The sequence below is a fragment of the Mytilus edulis genome, chromosome 8, assembly GCF_963676685.1.
Source record: "Mytilus edulis chromosome 8, xbMytEdul2.2, whole genome shotgun sequence".
NCBI lineage: Eukaryota > Metazoa > Mollusca > Bivalvia > Mytilida > Mytilidae > Mytilus > Mytilus edulis.
This window is the reverse complement of record NC_092351.1, coordinates 55,277,495-55,290,058: the sequence shown is the minus strand read 5'-3', so window position 1 is coordinate 55,290,058 and position 12,564 is coordinate 55,277,495. Positions and strand designations below refer to the sequence as shown.

Below are 12,564 nucleotides of genomic sequence, written 5' to 3'. Positions count from 1 at the left end.
CAAAATCTGATCAGTGTAATTAGAGAAGAAAAAATTCAATCAAACATTGAAACTGAGAAACTTTCCCTAAAACTTGAACAAATACAAAATGATAAAGATAACTTGAAAATGACATTCAAAGAGCGGACAGACGACAACGACAAAACAATTCACAACCTTCAAGAAAGAATTCAGTCATTTCTGTATGATCGTGACGGAGAGCCATGGAAAAAACAAACAAAAAGGGTATCTCAAGATAACAACTCTACCTTCAACAATGATCAACAAGAAGAAAACTTGGCACTTAATCCTGATCTAACAGCTGAACCCTACAACAGCTCTGATAGAATGTCTCTCACAACTGATGAGAGCCTGACATCAATCCAACAACATTTAGATATAAACAAAAGTAATTCGCAAAATAACAAGAATGATGGGGACATACCCTATAAAACACCAAAATCTGCAGTAAATGGTGCATATTTAAATAATGCAAAACTCGATACTATTTTCTATCACGATTCTATTGGCCACAAGGTAGACATTAAAAGATTGTAAGCAGGCTTTAGACAAGCAGGTCTCAAACAAACAACATACATAATAGAAAACGTTATTGAAGCATTAGAGGATATTTATTCGGCAAGATCAATTATTATTCATGTCGGAATTAATGACATCAAAGTGAGAGATGATTCGGCTGAAGATATATTCACTAGATACGAAGAAATGGTAAACAAAGCTTTAGGTAAAGCAAATAGTTGCTTTCTTTAGTTATCCCAACTAAATACACCCTGTTAAATAAAAAGAGTCAAGCATTGAATGAAATGATAAAATTAAAATTTGCAACAACATCTACATTACTTATATGTGAAAATAATAATTTCACAGCTGACAATGGAGATGTTATGGAAAATTTGTACTCTGACTCCATTCTTTTATCTATATATCAAGGTACAATGTACTGTGGTTCTTGTTGGAAATATAAGAAAAACTATATTTCCACAAAGACAATCGGAGAACAAGAGAGTGAGTAAGACTGATCACAGTACAAACTATAGAGAACGTACTAAGTACAGTTACAACCACAGACTCAGTAATACAGGCTACAACAAAAGTCACCAATACAAGGGTGATAACACTAGGAGACGATCGTATAACAATAATTGATATACTCAAGATGATAAGACAGAACTTGGCCATTACAGAAATGATAGTATATGAAAATCATTTGATTACGACAATTCATACAATACTCATGGAGCAGTTAACTACTACAGAAAGTATGACAACAGTACATCTCAATACAACCAATCATACAGACATGAAATGGATAGAGACCTTAGCCGAAGTCAGATTTCTGACTTAGCGACCAGTATTGCATCTGCATTAGCAAATGTATTTAAATGTCATTAAATTTGCAATCATCGCACAAAAAGTGTGAAGACAATCATAATAGTTGTTGTTAAAAAGAATGTTTTTTCCTTTTAAATGTTTAAATTTAAGAAACTTGTGAATATATACATGTTGATTTAGGCCAGAGGGTCTTGTGTACTTTAAGTCAGGGAAAAAATACTCTAAAGTCCCATTTTCTTTTTACATGGATAGAAGAATTAAAAAGATGTAAATTCTAGATTTCTTAGTAAATTTATTTCATATTTTTGGTTTTCTCTCTTAGTCATTAATCTATTTGCTAGGTAAAGAGGGATAACTCTAGCTGTTTTTTTAAAAGCTTTAATTTAAAATTTTATAATGGATAAAACAGTTCTAATTAATAACTATTACAAAATATATCTCATTGTGGTACAACAATAAACAATTGATACAATTTTAAAAGAATTATACATTTGCTAATTGCATTAGCTAATTAGGTTAATGAGAACCCTATCCTTGTTCATGATGTTTGTTTGTTTGTTTTGTAACTCAAATATATGTGTATTAAAGTGTCAAGAAATGTATCAATTACTTCATGAAATGTTAATGGTGTATTTAGAAAATTAAGTGGAGACAGGATATGTAAAAGAGGGACGAAAGATACCAAAGGGAGAGTCAAACTCATAAATCTAAAACAAACTGACAACGCCATGGCTAAAAATGAAAAAGACAAACAGAAAAACAATAGTACACATGACACAACATAGAACACTAAAGAATAAACAACACGAACCCCACCAAAAACTAGGGGTGATCTCAGGTGCTCCGGAAGGGTAAGCAGATCCTGCTCCACATGTGGCATCCGTCGTGTTGCATAGTGTAATTTTATGAGTTAAATATTCTAAATTTCTTCTTATATTATAACTAAGTAAACATACACCGGACATGTTCAATTTATTATTATAGAGCATTTGACATTTATTTTGAACGGCCATTTTCACGGAGCTCTAGAAAATAACCACTGCAAAAGGATAAAACGACTAGATAACATACCCACGTCACAGGCACTGTCACATGGTTCACACAAGGAAGAATCATTTGGCAAAACGTCATTGGTGCCTGAATAAAGGGTAACGATACATACCAAATATTAGAGTTTTGCAGCCTTGAATGACAGTTATATGTTTTATAAAAGAAAAAAAATGTATTAAATAATGGCATTATTTGTAGTTTGCAATTTTTGGTCTTCGGTTATTCCTTCAAAGATTTTGTTTGAAAATTCTCTGTATTTTTTCTCAATGGTTTGTAGTTTTCAGCATACACTAGGGAGTTTTTTTCTGTTTAGAACCTATGCTTTACTTGTTTTTCATCTTGGTATGCCGAAACATGTTTATTTTCTATTCGTAATGGGTTTCTGTCATTGCTAAAAACTATACAGTAACGAATAATTATCAAAATCCTGATCAATTTCACATCGAAGGACAAATGTCTCGTTGGTATGGTAATCTTCTTTTTTTATATATTATTCGTTAATATGTATTTTTAATAATCAATCAACTGATTCTGCTTTTACCATACATTCAAGGATACCAAAAAGGAGACTGCTAGTATCCATTATGAGGTGGTCAATTTTGAAAAGTGTTCGAAGATTTTAGGCTAATTTCCTGATGAACGTCAATACAAAACATCGCTTCGAACAAATGTGATTCATAAAGTGTAATAAACAAATATATCAATGTATTAAATAAAAATCTAGCTTATGAAAAAAATAAGACAGAACGCCGACAATTCAGTCGTGTCACCGATTATATCTAACAAAAACACAAAGTACATATTTTATCTAACGAATTAATCTTTTTGCTTTAACCTCCTTTTTACTTTGTTAAATCTAGACTGAGTTCTAATGTTTCGTTTTTCTGAAGATTTTTATTCTTTCAGTAAATCTATCAAATTGATTTGACTACAAATTCAAGATAAATAGACTATATATCATTTTCATTAGACATACGGAAGGACGTTCTGACTTGCAACATAATATTCCTATTGCACAATGTTTCAAACGAAAGGACAAAATTCATAAACACAACCATTAGAAAATAAATTACCTTGTTTTCTCAATGTGCGTATTTTCGGGGAGCTTGTGTATTGACAGAAGGTCCTACACGTTGGTGCGTTATGACTTGGAGCACTACTGTCTGGTGCAAACACTCTTTCTTTCGGAGTTACTCCAGTGAAAACATCTTAAATTAAAAACAATGTTGGAACAAAAAAAAACAATATTCTTATTCGAACAGTTTTTATAACCCGGTGCCGGAATTTGTCGCTGCATTTAAGACCCTTTTGGTGGCTTTCGCTGTTATCTGCTCTGTGGTCGGGTTGTTGTCTTTTTGACACATTCCTCATTCTAATTCACGGTGTTATCGTTCTGTACTTTCTCGAACTGTCTACTTAAGTCTTTCTCTTTCTTAGTTAGTGTTCCTAATATACCGTATGTGTTTGTATATGTTTATATGTATTTAATTGTTATGTTTATACTTATAAATGCGGGACAACTTCATGAAGGTCAGAAGAAAAGCCAGACCGAATCATATCGGGACGACTAATCATGCAACATGGACCGTCGTTGAAAACAACTCGAGCCGTCCAAAAGTCAACTCAGACCATCTAGATAAAGTGAACTCAGACACAGTATCGAAAGAAGATTTGAATAATACAAATGAATAATGAATGTTTTACATTGATTTATTATATTTTGTATACATAATTGAAAAATTAGTCTAGGTTTATTTATTTTTAATTTATTTTTCAATTCTGTATTCATTATTCTAAAGTCAACCGTCTGAAATGCCAATTCTAACAAAGAATAAACAACTTTGTTTCATTAAAACACTTTTTTCGTCAAAATACTAATATACAAAGTCTTTCTGCTGCCGATATGCTTTTGGTGGACTTGTGAATGGGGCCTTAAAAACGATTGTCCAGGATTACATGTATGTGCACTTTACATATATGTGACCAGCCACGACATATCCAGGCTTATGGAGGTAGAACGTCATTGTGAGAAAAACGCCGTTAACTATACGTGACTAGCCACTTTCAGGTTAAGAAGGGTACATTGTCTAAAATTTGCTTTTTGTATATTTATCTAGAATATTCCAAAACAAAAATCTCTATCATGTTATTATGACATATTTGTTTTAATAGCAATGAAACTAGTCGTTACGAATATCTGTATGCAAATGAGACTGTTCTATGACGGCTTTTATTTATTGAAGGCACTAATTTATAAAATACAAAATTATTGTATTTATTGGCTCATAGTAATGTTCAATAGCGTATTTGAATAGAATGTCAAAGACTTAAATTTACTACAATACAAACAATTCTTAGCTCTATTTTAGAACATGTATTTTAAACTTGTTGAAATGAAGTTAGTTAAAATTTGTCAAAGTAAGCTTTGATAATTCCTTTTTTTTAAATTCGTCTTTTAATTTAGATTTATCATGCATGTCTCTAAACATAGTATGCGACGCGTAACAGTTTATAAGTAGGTGTTCTCATATATGCATTTGATACGGTGCATTTATTATGGATCTATTTCAGACTCCATTTATGAAAGAAAATTTATAAAGCAGAGATTTTTTTTTGTAGCTCTATTTTACAACATGTAATTTAAACTTGTTGAAATGAAGTTAGTTTAAAATTTGTCAAAGTAAGCTTTTTAGAGTTCCTTTTTTTTAAATTTAGATGTATTATGCATGTCTCTATACTTAGTATGCGACGCGTAACAGTTTATAAGTAGGTGTTCTCTTATATGCATTTTATACGATGCATTTGTTAGGGATATATTTCAGATTTCATTTATGAAAGGAAATCTATAGAGCAGAAATTTGATTTTTTTTTGTGTATTAATTTAAAATGTAGATTCAAATATTTTTCACTTCAAACGATAAAGTAAAACTTCTTCAAAACTTATATATGATGTATATTTCGGCGTCAGCAAAAAAGAAGCTAGGGAAAGTGTTTATCTCTTCTTCACAAATACGTATTTCATTGAATCTCGATATTTATCATGTTTATAATTTTTCTAACAATGACGTTCTACCTCCATAAGCCTGCAAATGTCATGGCGGGTCACATATAAAAACATCTTTTTAAATATATTATTTTGTATGTCGAATTTGTTTCCATGTTTTCTTTAAACTAATATAATTCAGAAATGTAAATACCTGACAAAAGATAAAAGTAAAATAAATCGTCGGTTACTTTTGTGATTTTCATACAAAGGTAAAGCCATCTGCTAGGGCTTGAAGGTCCAATGGTAAAGCTGGTGTCACTTCTGAAATATATTATGAAAGCTAAACATAAAATTTAAAATGTAGATGGGGAATGTGTCAAATAGACAACAACCCGACAAAAGAGCAGATAACAGCCGAATGCCACCAATTGGGTATTCGTTGCTCGAAATGATAACGCACCCGAAATCATACAATTTGAAGACTTACAAAAGTCAGGCTCTAGACCTGTGTCAGGCAAAAACATGCGGCGGTGTTAAACATGTTTTGGATGTTTTGGATAGCTCAACCCTCCCCTATACCTCTAGCTAATGTCTAATAAACAAACACGTAACAATACGCACAGTAAACGTTAGTTCAAAAGAATTCAAAGTCCGATGCCGATGTTAAAATAGGTAACAAAAGAAACGTTTTAATTTGAATTGATAAATATATGTTAGAGTTGGTCCCTATAGTAATTACATACCAGAAGTTCTCCCTATTTATTTTCAAAAATTACAAAAGGAAATGATAAGCGATTTAGACATTGTTTCAAGTGTGATTTACGTATGATTACGTAGATGTTTTTAGATGTTTTAATTTGTTGGTTATGTATCCATCTTGACCTCAGTAATACTGTCTACCTCTTTAAGTCGATTTTTCTTCATTTGTTATGGCCTATCTGACTATTAACATGCTTGCAACATGACAGTTGGGTGCTAAAAAGCCAGCTTGCAAATGTCTTGCCAGTGCCCGAGCCAGGTCCTGACCGACGCTATTTGTTGTTAAATGGTGCATTATCATTCACTATTATATGTTTTAGAGGGTATCGAGAAATAAATCAGACTCAACACTTACCTCGTGTGTAATTAAGTTGTTAAATATCTTATACATGTTATAACATGTATAATGAGAAGTTGGTTTTTTTTCGCAGGGCCAAAAAAAAAATTCACAATTTTAGGACAAAAAATACTCATATTCCTTTCTCGTGATTGCTTTGACATTCAATCTTATTTTGTATAAGTTGAACGATTGTTTTTCGATGTATTTTTATCGTGCAGTAAGTGGAATGAACCAAAGGAAAGGAAAATTATTGTGTGTGGGTTAATGCGAGTTATTTGGGAAATATATTGCAATCCTTTTCTTCATTTTGTCAAACTTTAAAATCATACCTTCGTTGAAAAAATTATATTAATTTGATTTCAATGTTGCATGACCTTTGCACAGGTGTTTGCATAGGAATACTATTGAGAATTTTGCACAGGAGGAAGCCTTTTTTTTACGTCATTAGAATATTAGTCCTTTTAAGAAACTGACTTTTGGGTTGAAAACAAATGTATTTTATTCTCTAGAAATGAGTAACTTAGTTTTGTCATGGATAACTATTTGAATACCTATAAATCTATAACATTCATTTCTTTTCTTATTATCTTTTTCAAACAACATCAAAATAGGATGCTTGATCCGATGAAAAGAGTTAAAAAGTGTGGTCATGCATTTACACAAAGCATTTACATGCATTTGTATAACCATAGACGTGCATGTTGCTCTTTGGTTGTTTGTTGTTTGCTTTTGTTGTTGGATTGCTGTCACACAGATGTAAATCTCACAACCAAATTACATTCAACATTTTTGTAAAAAAAAGTTTCTTCACCAAAATAAATCTATATTTATATTTACTTGAAAACCACAACATCCTGCGTGTTAGAGATGTTTAAACTATTGATGCAAGTCCAACGGTCAAGTTTTGTCCCCTGGACGTCATAAATAACGGAAGTTTGCATCGTTTTTGTTCCGGTGAAGATAGTCGCTGATCGTTCTGAATTGTCTATAACATGTGTGTAATTATATTCCCATGTTGATGACTGCAATTCATCAGGCAAAGAACACGTGGCATCTGAAAATACAGAATGTAGAGATAAGATCACATACAATTCAAGTACATTGAAAAAAGTAGATCACGTGATCGGTTAAAACGCACATCAACTACATTTAAGGCTTTATGTTGATCTTTATAATGCTTTTATTGTTTTATGCATGCATATGAAAGAGAGACGAAATATGCCGAATGGAAATTCAAATTCTTAATTTTTAAATAAAATGAAAACGCAATGATAAATGGCGAAAATGAACGAAATATTCCTAATAGACATTCAAATTCATAAATTGAAAGAACCTAACAAAAAGACCAAAAACAACAGCAGTATACAAAACGCAATCTCCAAAAAATGGTGACTGAGCAGCTTAAAACTCCCTAACAATCGGGGTTTTATCAGGTGTTTCAAAATGAAAAACAGATCCTGCTTCATACGAAATCGTTACAATTTAAGTTAATTTCTCGTCGATATCTTTATGCCTTCTTTTATTTATATTGCCCGAATATGAATCATAATACTGTTAAAGAAGAAAGAAATTCCACTTCAATAAGGTTCTCTTGACAAGCTCATACTAACATGAGCAACACAGCACGTGATATAGTCGCCTTTTTTGGTGGTGTTCGAGTTTTTTATGTTGTGTTTTATTTGTACTATTGTTTGTCTTTTTAGTCTAGTTTTTTTCTATTTTAGCCATGGTTCTGTCAGTGTCCCTCTGTTATATGTAACCTCTCTTTTGAGACTTAAAAATGATCTGCTAGTTGTGTCACGTTTTCTAGTAATGGTAAAAAAACATTACGACACCAAGTACGTGTGCAAGAATTTCAACCAACGACGAATCAATGAATTCAACTCTATATACAACTTACAAATTATTGGAACAATGAGGTTGATTAAAATAAAACACTGTTCTATGCCATTCTATTTTAAAACAAAGATTTAGAAAACAGAAGAAAGTGAGCTCTTTATAATCACATGAATTTTGCAGTAGCAATACGAAAACTTGAAAAAGTTGTCAAAATAAGAGTAGGTACTTTAATTCATGCGCAGACCTGCGATTTCGTGAGTATGTTCTCGCAGTACTGAAGTTAATTCAAACACATTTATAAATAGTGTGATCAACGGAAATTTCTTTCATAGATGATTGTTTATACATTGTATATTTTGTAACGAAAACTCCGTCTCAATCCCATGTTGCGCTAATGTTTGTGAAATGTTAAGTATGTTTTGGTATTTCATTTTTTCTAACTTACAAAATGCAAAGTTGCTTTAATATATACCCATCTGCAACATCAAACTCATTTACAAATTCTAATCATTTTTTTATATGCATACTTAATTTTTTACTGTGTTCCTATATGAGTGCTTAATCATTTGAGCATATTCCACATATAATCAGATGAACAAAATTCAATTATCTGATGGATAGGGAGTACAATTTTATAAATTGATATCCTGATCTAGTAAGAACTGAGATAAAATTAAAAAAAAAAATGCTTAAGACAGGATGAAAACGAATATTCTTCCTGGAATTGACTTCTCTCAATCGATTTACTGTGTGTTACCGCTGTATAATATATACATATATTATTCTAGTTCTTGACTTCTATGACATTTTATATGGTTAAATAAAAGTCTAATAAATAGTTTGAAATAGGATAACCATGATTTTGATATACAACGAAATAAGATTTTATGGTATTTGTTTCTTTGGAATGCACTCAGGGAAAACGAGCTAAATGGGAAACGAATATCTAATGACTACATATTTACACTATGCTTAGCTATATGGTGAAAGGTCTTAGTTTATCTTTTTGTTTTCGGTAAGGTATTCTATAAAACACGTAAAGATACAAGGCATTGTGATTTAGCATTTCTGTTATCTGAGGAAAGCGTCTTTACCCATGGTCTAATTGATATAGACCATGTGATAAGTTTTAAGTTTTTACAGTTATCATTCGGAAATAATTGACTTTCTTAAAATGGATGTAATAGAAAACTTTCGATACGAGTAATTGTTGCCATATAAATGCATTTGTCAAAGAACCGAGCCTATCGTTCCTTATTGATGATGAATACCATTCGCCATAAGATTAGTGTGTGTCATAAAAAGTACGACGGAGATAAAGTTTGACACATCAAACTTTTTACAGTTCCAAAACAATCCGGTGTTTCGTGTGGTAACATATAAGTCAATATGTTGCGTCCATGCTACATTGTGTTGATATTTGATCGTATATTATTTAAATCATTGAATTGTTTCTTTTTCTTGGTTGTCTGATAACTTCGTTTCCTCGGTATAGTATCACCACACAATTTATGTGATTTATTATATACACTTATCCATTAAATCGAATTGATGTTTTCAACCACATGACACAGTTAGACCTTCCATAATAATCAAACACGCATAATTCTAACATGACGTCCTTCAAACGCTTTGAGTACACACCTGTGGTAAAATATAAATATATTGCTTGGGCTATTCCGATCGTACTCCACGTCACATGCTTTTTAATGAATGAGCTAACCGACGTCATAGAAAGATGACGTCAAAATATAAGTATTTTACAGGAAAATACATACTTGTGAAACCGACAATCATCATAAGAAGGAAACGTAAACAAACGATGCTAAAATGTGTGACATAAGCCATTGTTGGTATACATATAAGACAAATAGGTGAAGTTATCATTTACAATCATCCAAACCTATTTAAATACGTTATTGTTAATAGTTTAAGCATGTCACTTATTCAGTTTGTTCCGTTCTTTTACGTCAATTAATAGTGCGTTCCTTGATAGGAACGGCAAATAATGCCTTCACCCAGAGCGCTACGATCCAGAAGAATTGCCGTATTTTTCCTATTAGAATCGAAATAATTTGTTGGGGTTGAATATATCGTTATTTCACCACGGGTTGTCCCTTTATGTCGATATTCTATCCCTCGCTATCGCTCAGGGTAAAATATTTTGCATAAAGAGGGCCAACCCGTGGTAAAATCACGATATATTCAAGCCCCCATAAATTGTATCTTAAATATTCAGCTATTAAAGACATATTATATGAAATAATGTAAAATAACTCCTAGCAGAATACAAGCGACCTGATTTATACAACTATATATCTTAACTTAAAACATTGCTGTGACGTCATACTATTGTTTTACTCGTTCTTATTTCAGTAATTGGACAATCATTTACCTGTAAGAAACCATTATGTTACCTTTCGCAGTCCAATATTGTTAAGAAAAGCCCTCCTCTTTCTTAAAAATATTGAACAGCCAAACGTAGCATAACCGATTCTGTGACCTCAGACCTGTCCAATATTTTACAGAATGGACTGTTATAGGCTTATATCCCTTACAAAATACAATTTACAAAACATATAAGACATAAACTATGCAAGGACACATCTTTAACATAGTCCTCGAGTACCAATGTAAACAGTATTTGTTGAAATAAAATAAAACTATAAATATAAATCAATTGCTTTTAAAAAGCAATTGTACATGGTCTTTCCCCCTTTGAAATTGATTTTATGGGGGTGGGGGGGGGGGGGGTTGTTCGTTTGTTTGTTTGTTTCGGTATGGGGTCTATATTATTGTGTTACCGGAGAAGTTTCATGTTTATTTTGGAAAGTTTTTATTTTATTTTAGGTACAGCGCGCGCGCCAGATTGACGAGACATCACGTGACACGGGTTTATAATAACGAAAACTTAGTCTTTTTATTTCTTTTTAGGTCGGGACGTTGAACAGACAACATGTATAGAGATGGAATGTACACAATGTAATTTCTTTTGTCATTGTAGGAAATTGACATCTTGATGACAGTTCACGGGCAATGCATGTTTTGGATTTAATTGATCCGGTGTAACTTTAAAACACATTTATTGATTATTTTCTGATATTGTACATTTTTCAGCACCTGTTTGTAACACAGATTAGTATTTCAATCTCGGAGCGGACATTTTATTGTAGGTTTTTACTCAGATTTACGGACCTAGCAAGCGATTTTTACGGCATTGCCATTTCTTTTCTCTAGGAAAAGCTTTAAAAGATATCTGCATCAAGTTTTTTTATAAACTTTAAGTACATGTATGCCCTGCTGACTGCAAATTTTGAGGTCGATTGTACTCGTAGTTTCAGAGTACATGTGGATTTTTTTTTCAGAAGTGACGCAAGAACAATATTAAATTTCAGTTTTCCATGAAACATGATTGCTTGATCATGATCATGATTGATTGATTGATTGATTGATTGGTTGATTGATTGATTGATTGATTGATTGATTGATTGATTGATTAGTTGGTTGGTTGGTTGGTTGGTTGGTTAGTTAAACACGTTGGATAGGGTCAATTGAAACAGCGAAAAAGAAACAAAGAAGATCTTGAGCCCTATAATAAACACATGAGACGGAAACTTGATTGATTGATTGATCATGATCATTATTGGTTGATTGATCATGATCATGATTGGTTGATTGATCATGATCATGATTGATTGATTGATTGATTGATTGATTGATTGATTGATTGATTGGTTGGTTGGTTGGTTGGTTGGTTGGTTGGCAAACACATAAAACTCTTCAAGTAGTGCCCCAAATCACATATGTACATGACCTTGACCTTTGACATTGTGACCTTTGTCAAGGTCATTGCTTCACAATGTCATTGCAAAAGACCCTATGGGTCAAGGACATTTGGTTAAAAGTTTTGCCTAAAAATGGCTTTATATAAACCATTAATGGGGATTATGTCCCTTACACAATGGTAAAATCAATACAGTCATAATGTAACAAAGTTGCCCCTTGGAGTACCAAGCATTTTTCACTATCTAAATTTTCTGTATCTATAACAATTCTAAAGTTATAGGGAAATCAAAGACAAATAAAAATCTAAAATACGACCTTGACCTTTGACCTTGACCTAAATTTCATTTTTTTGGACCAAGGATCTCAAATCAAAAGACCCTTGGTCCCTATCACTTATGGTTTTCCAGTTTAAAATACATTTCAAAATTTCAAATACAAAAGGGGGAATAACTCTCATATGGAATCTCTATAC

At 32.1% G+C, this 12,564-nt stretch overlaps 1 protein-coding gene across 3 annotated transcripts in view; it reads right to left on the bottom strand.

Moving 5' to 3' along the window:
* LOC139485910 (adhesion G protein-coupled receptor B3-like) overlaps positions 1-12,564 on the bottom strand; it is a 54,446-nt gene that overhangs the window by 33,349 nt on the left and 8,533 nt on the right. For all 3 annotated transcript variants that reach the window (XM_071270572.1, XM_071270573.1, XM_071270574.1), the window contains exons 2-5: positions 7,305-7,521; positions 5,580-5,689; positions 3,456-3,590; positions 2,404-2,469 (exon numbers count right to left, since the gene is read on the bottom strand). In XM_071270572.1, the coding sequence (XP_071126673.1) occupies positions 2,404-2,469; positions 3,456-3,590; positions 5,580-5,689; positions 7,305-7,521 (528 nt within the window). The remainder of the gene's footprint in view (positions 1-2,403; positions 2,470-3,455; positions 3,591-5,579; positions 5,690-7,304; positions 7,522-12,564) is intronic.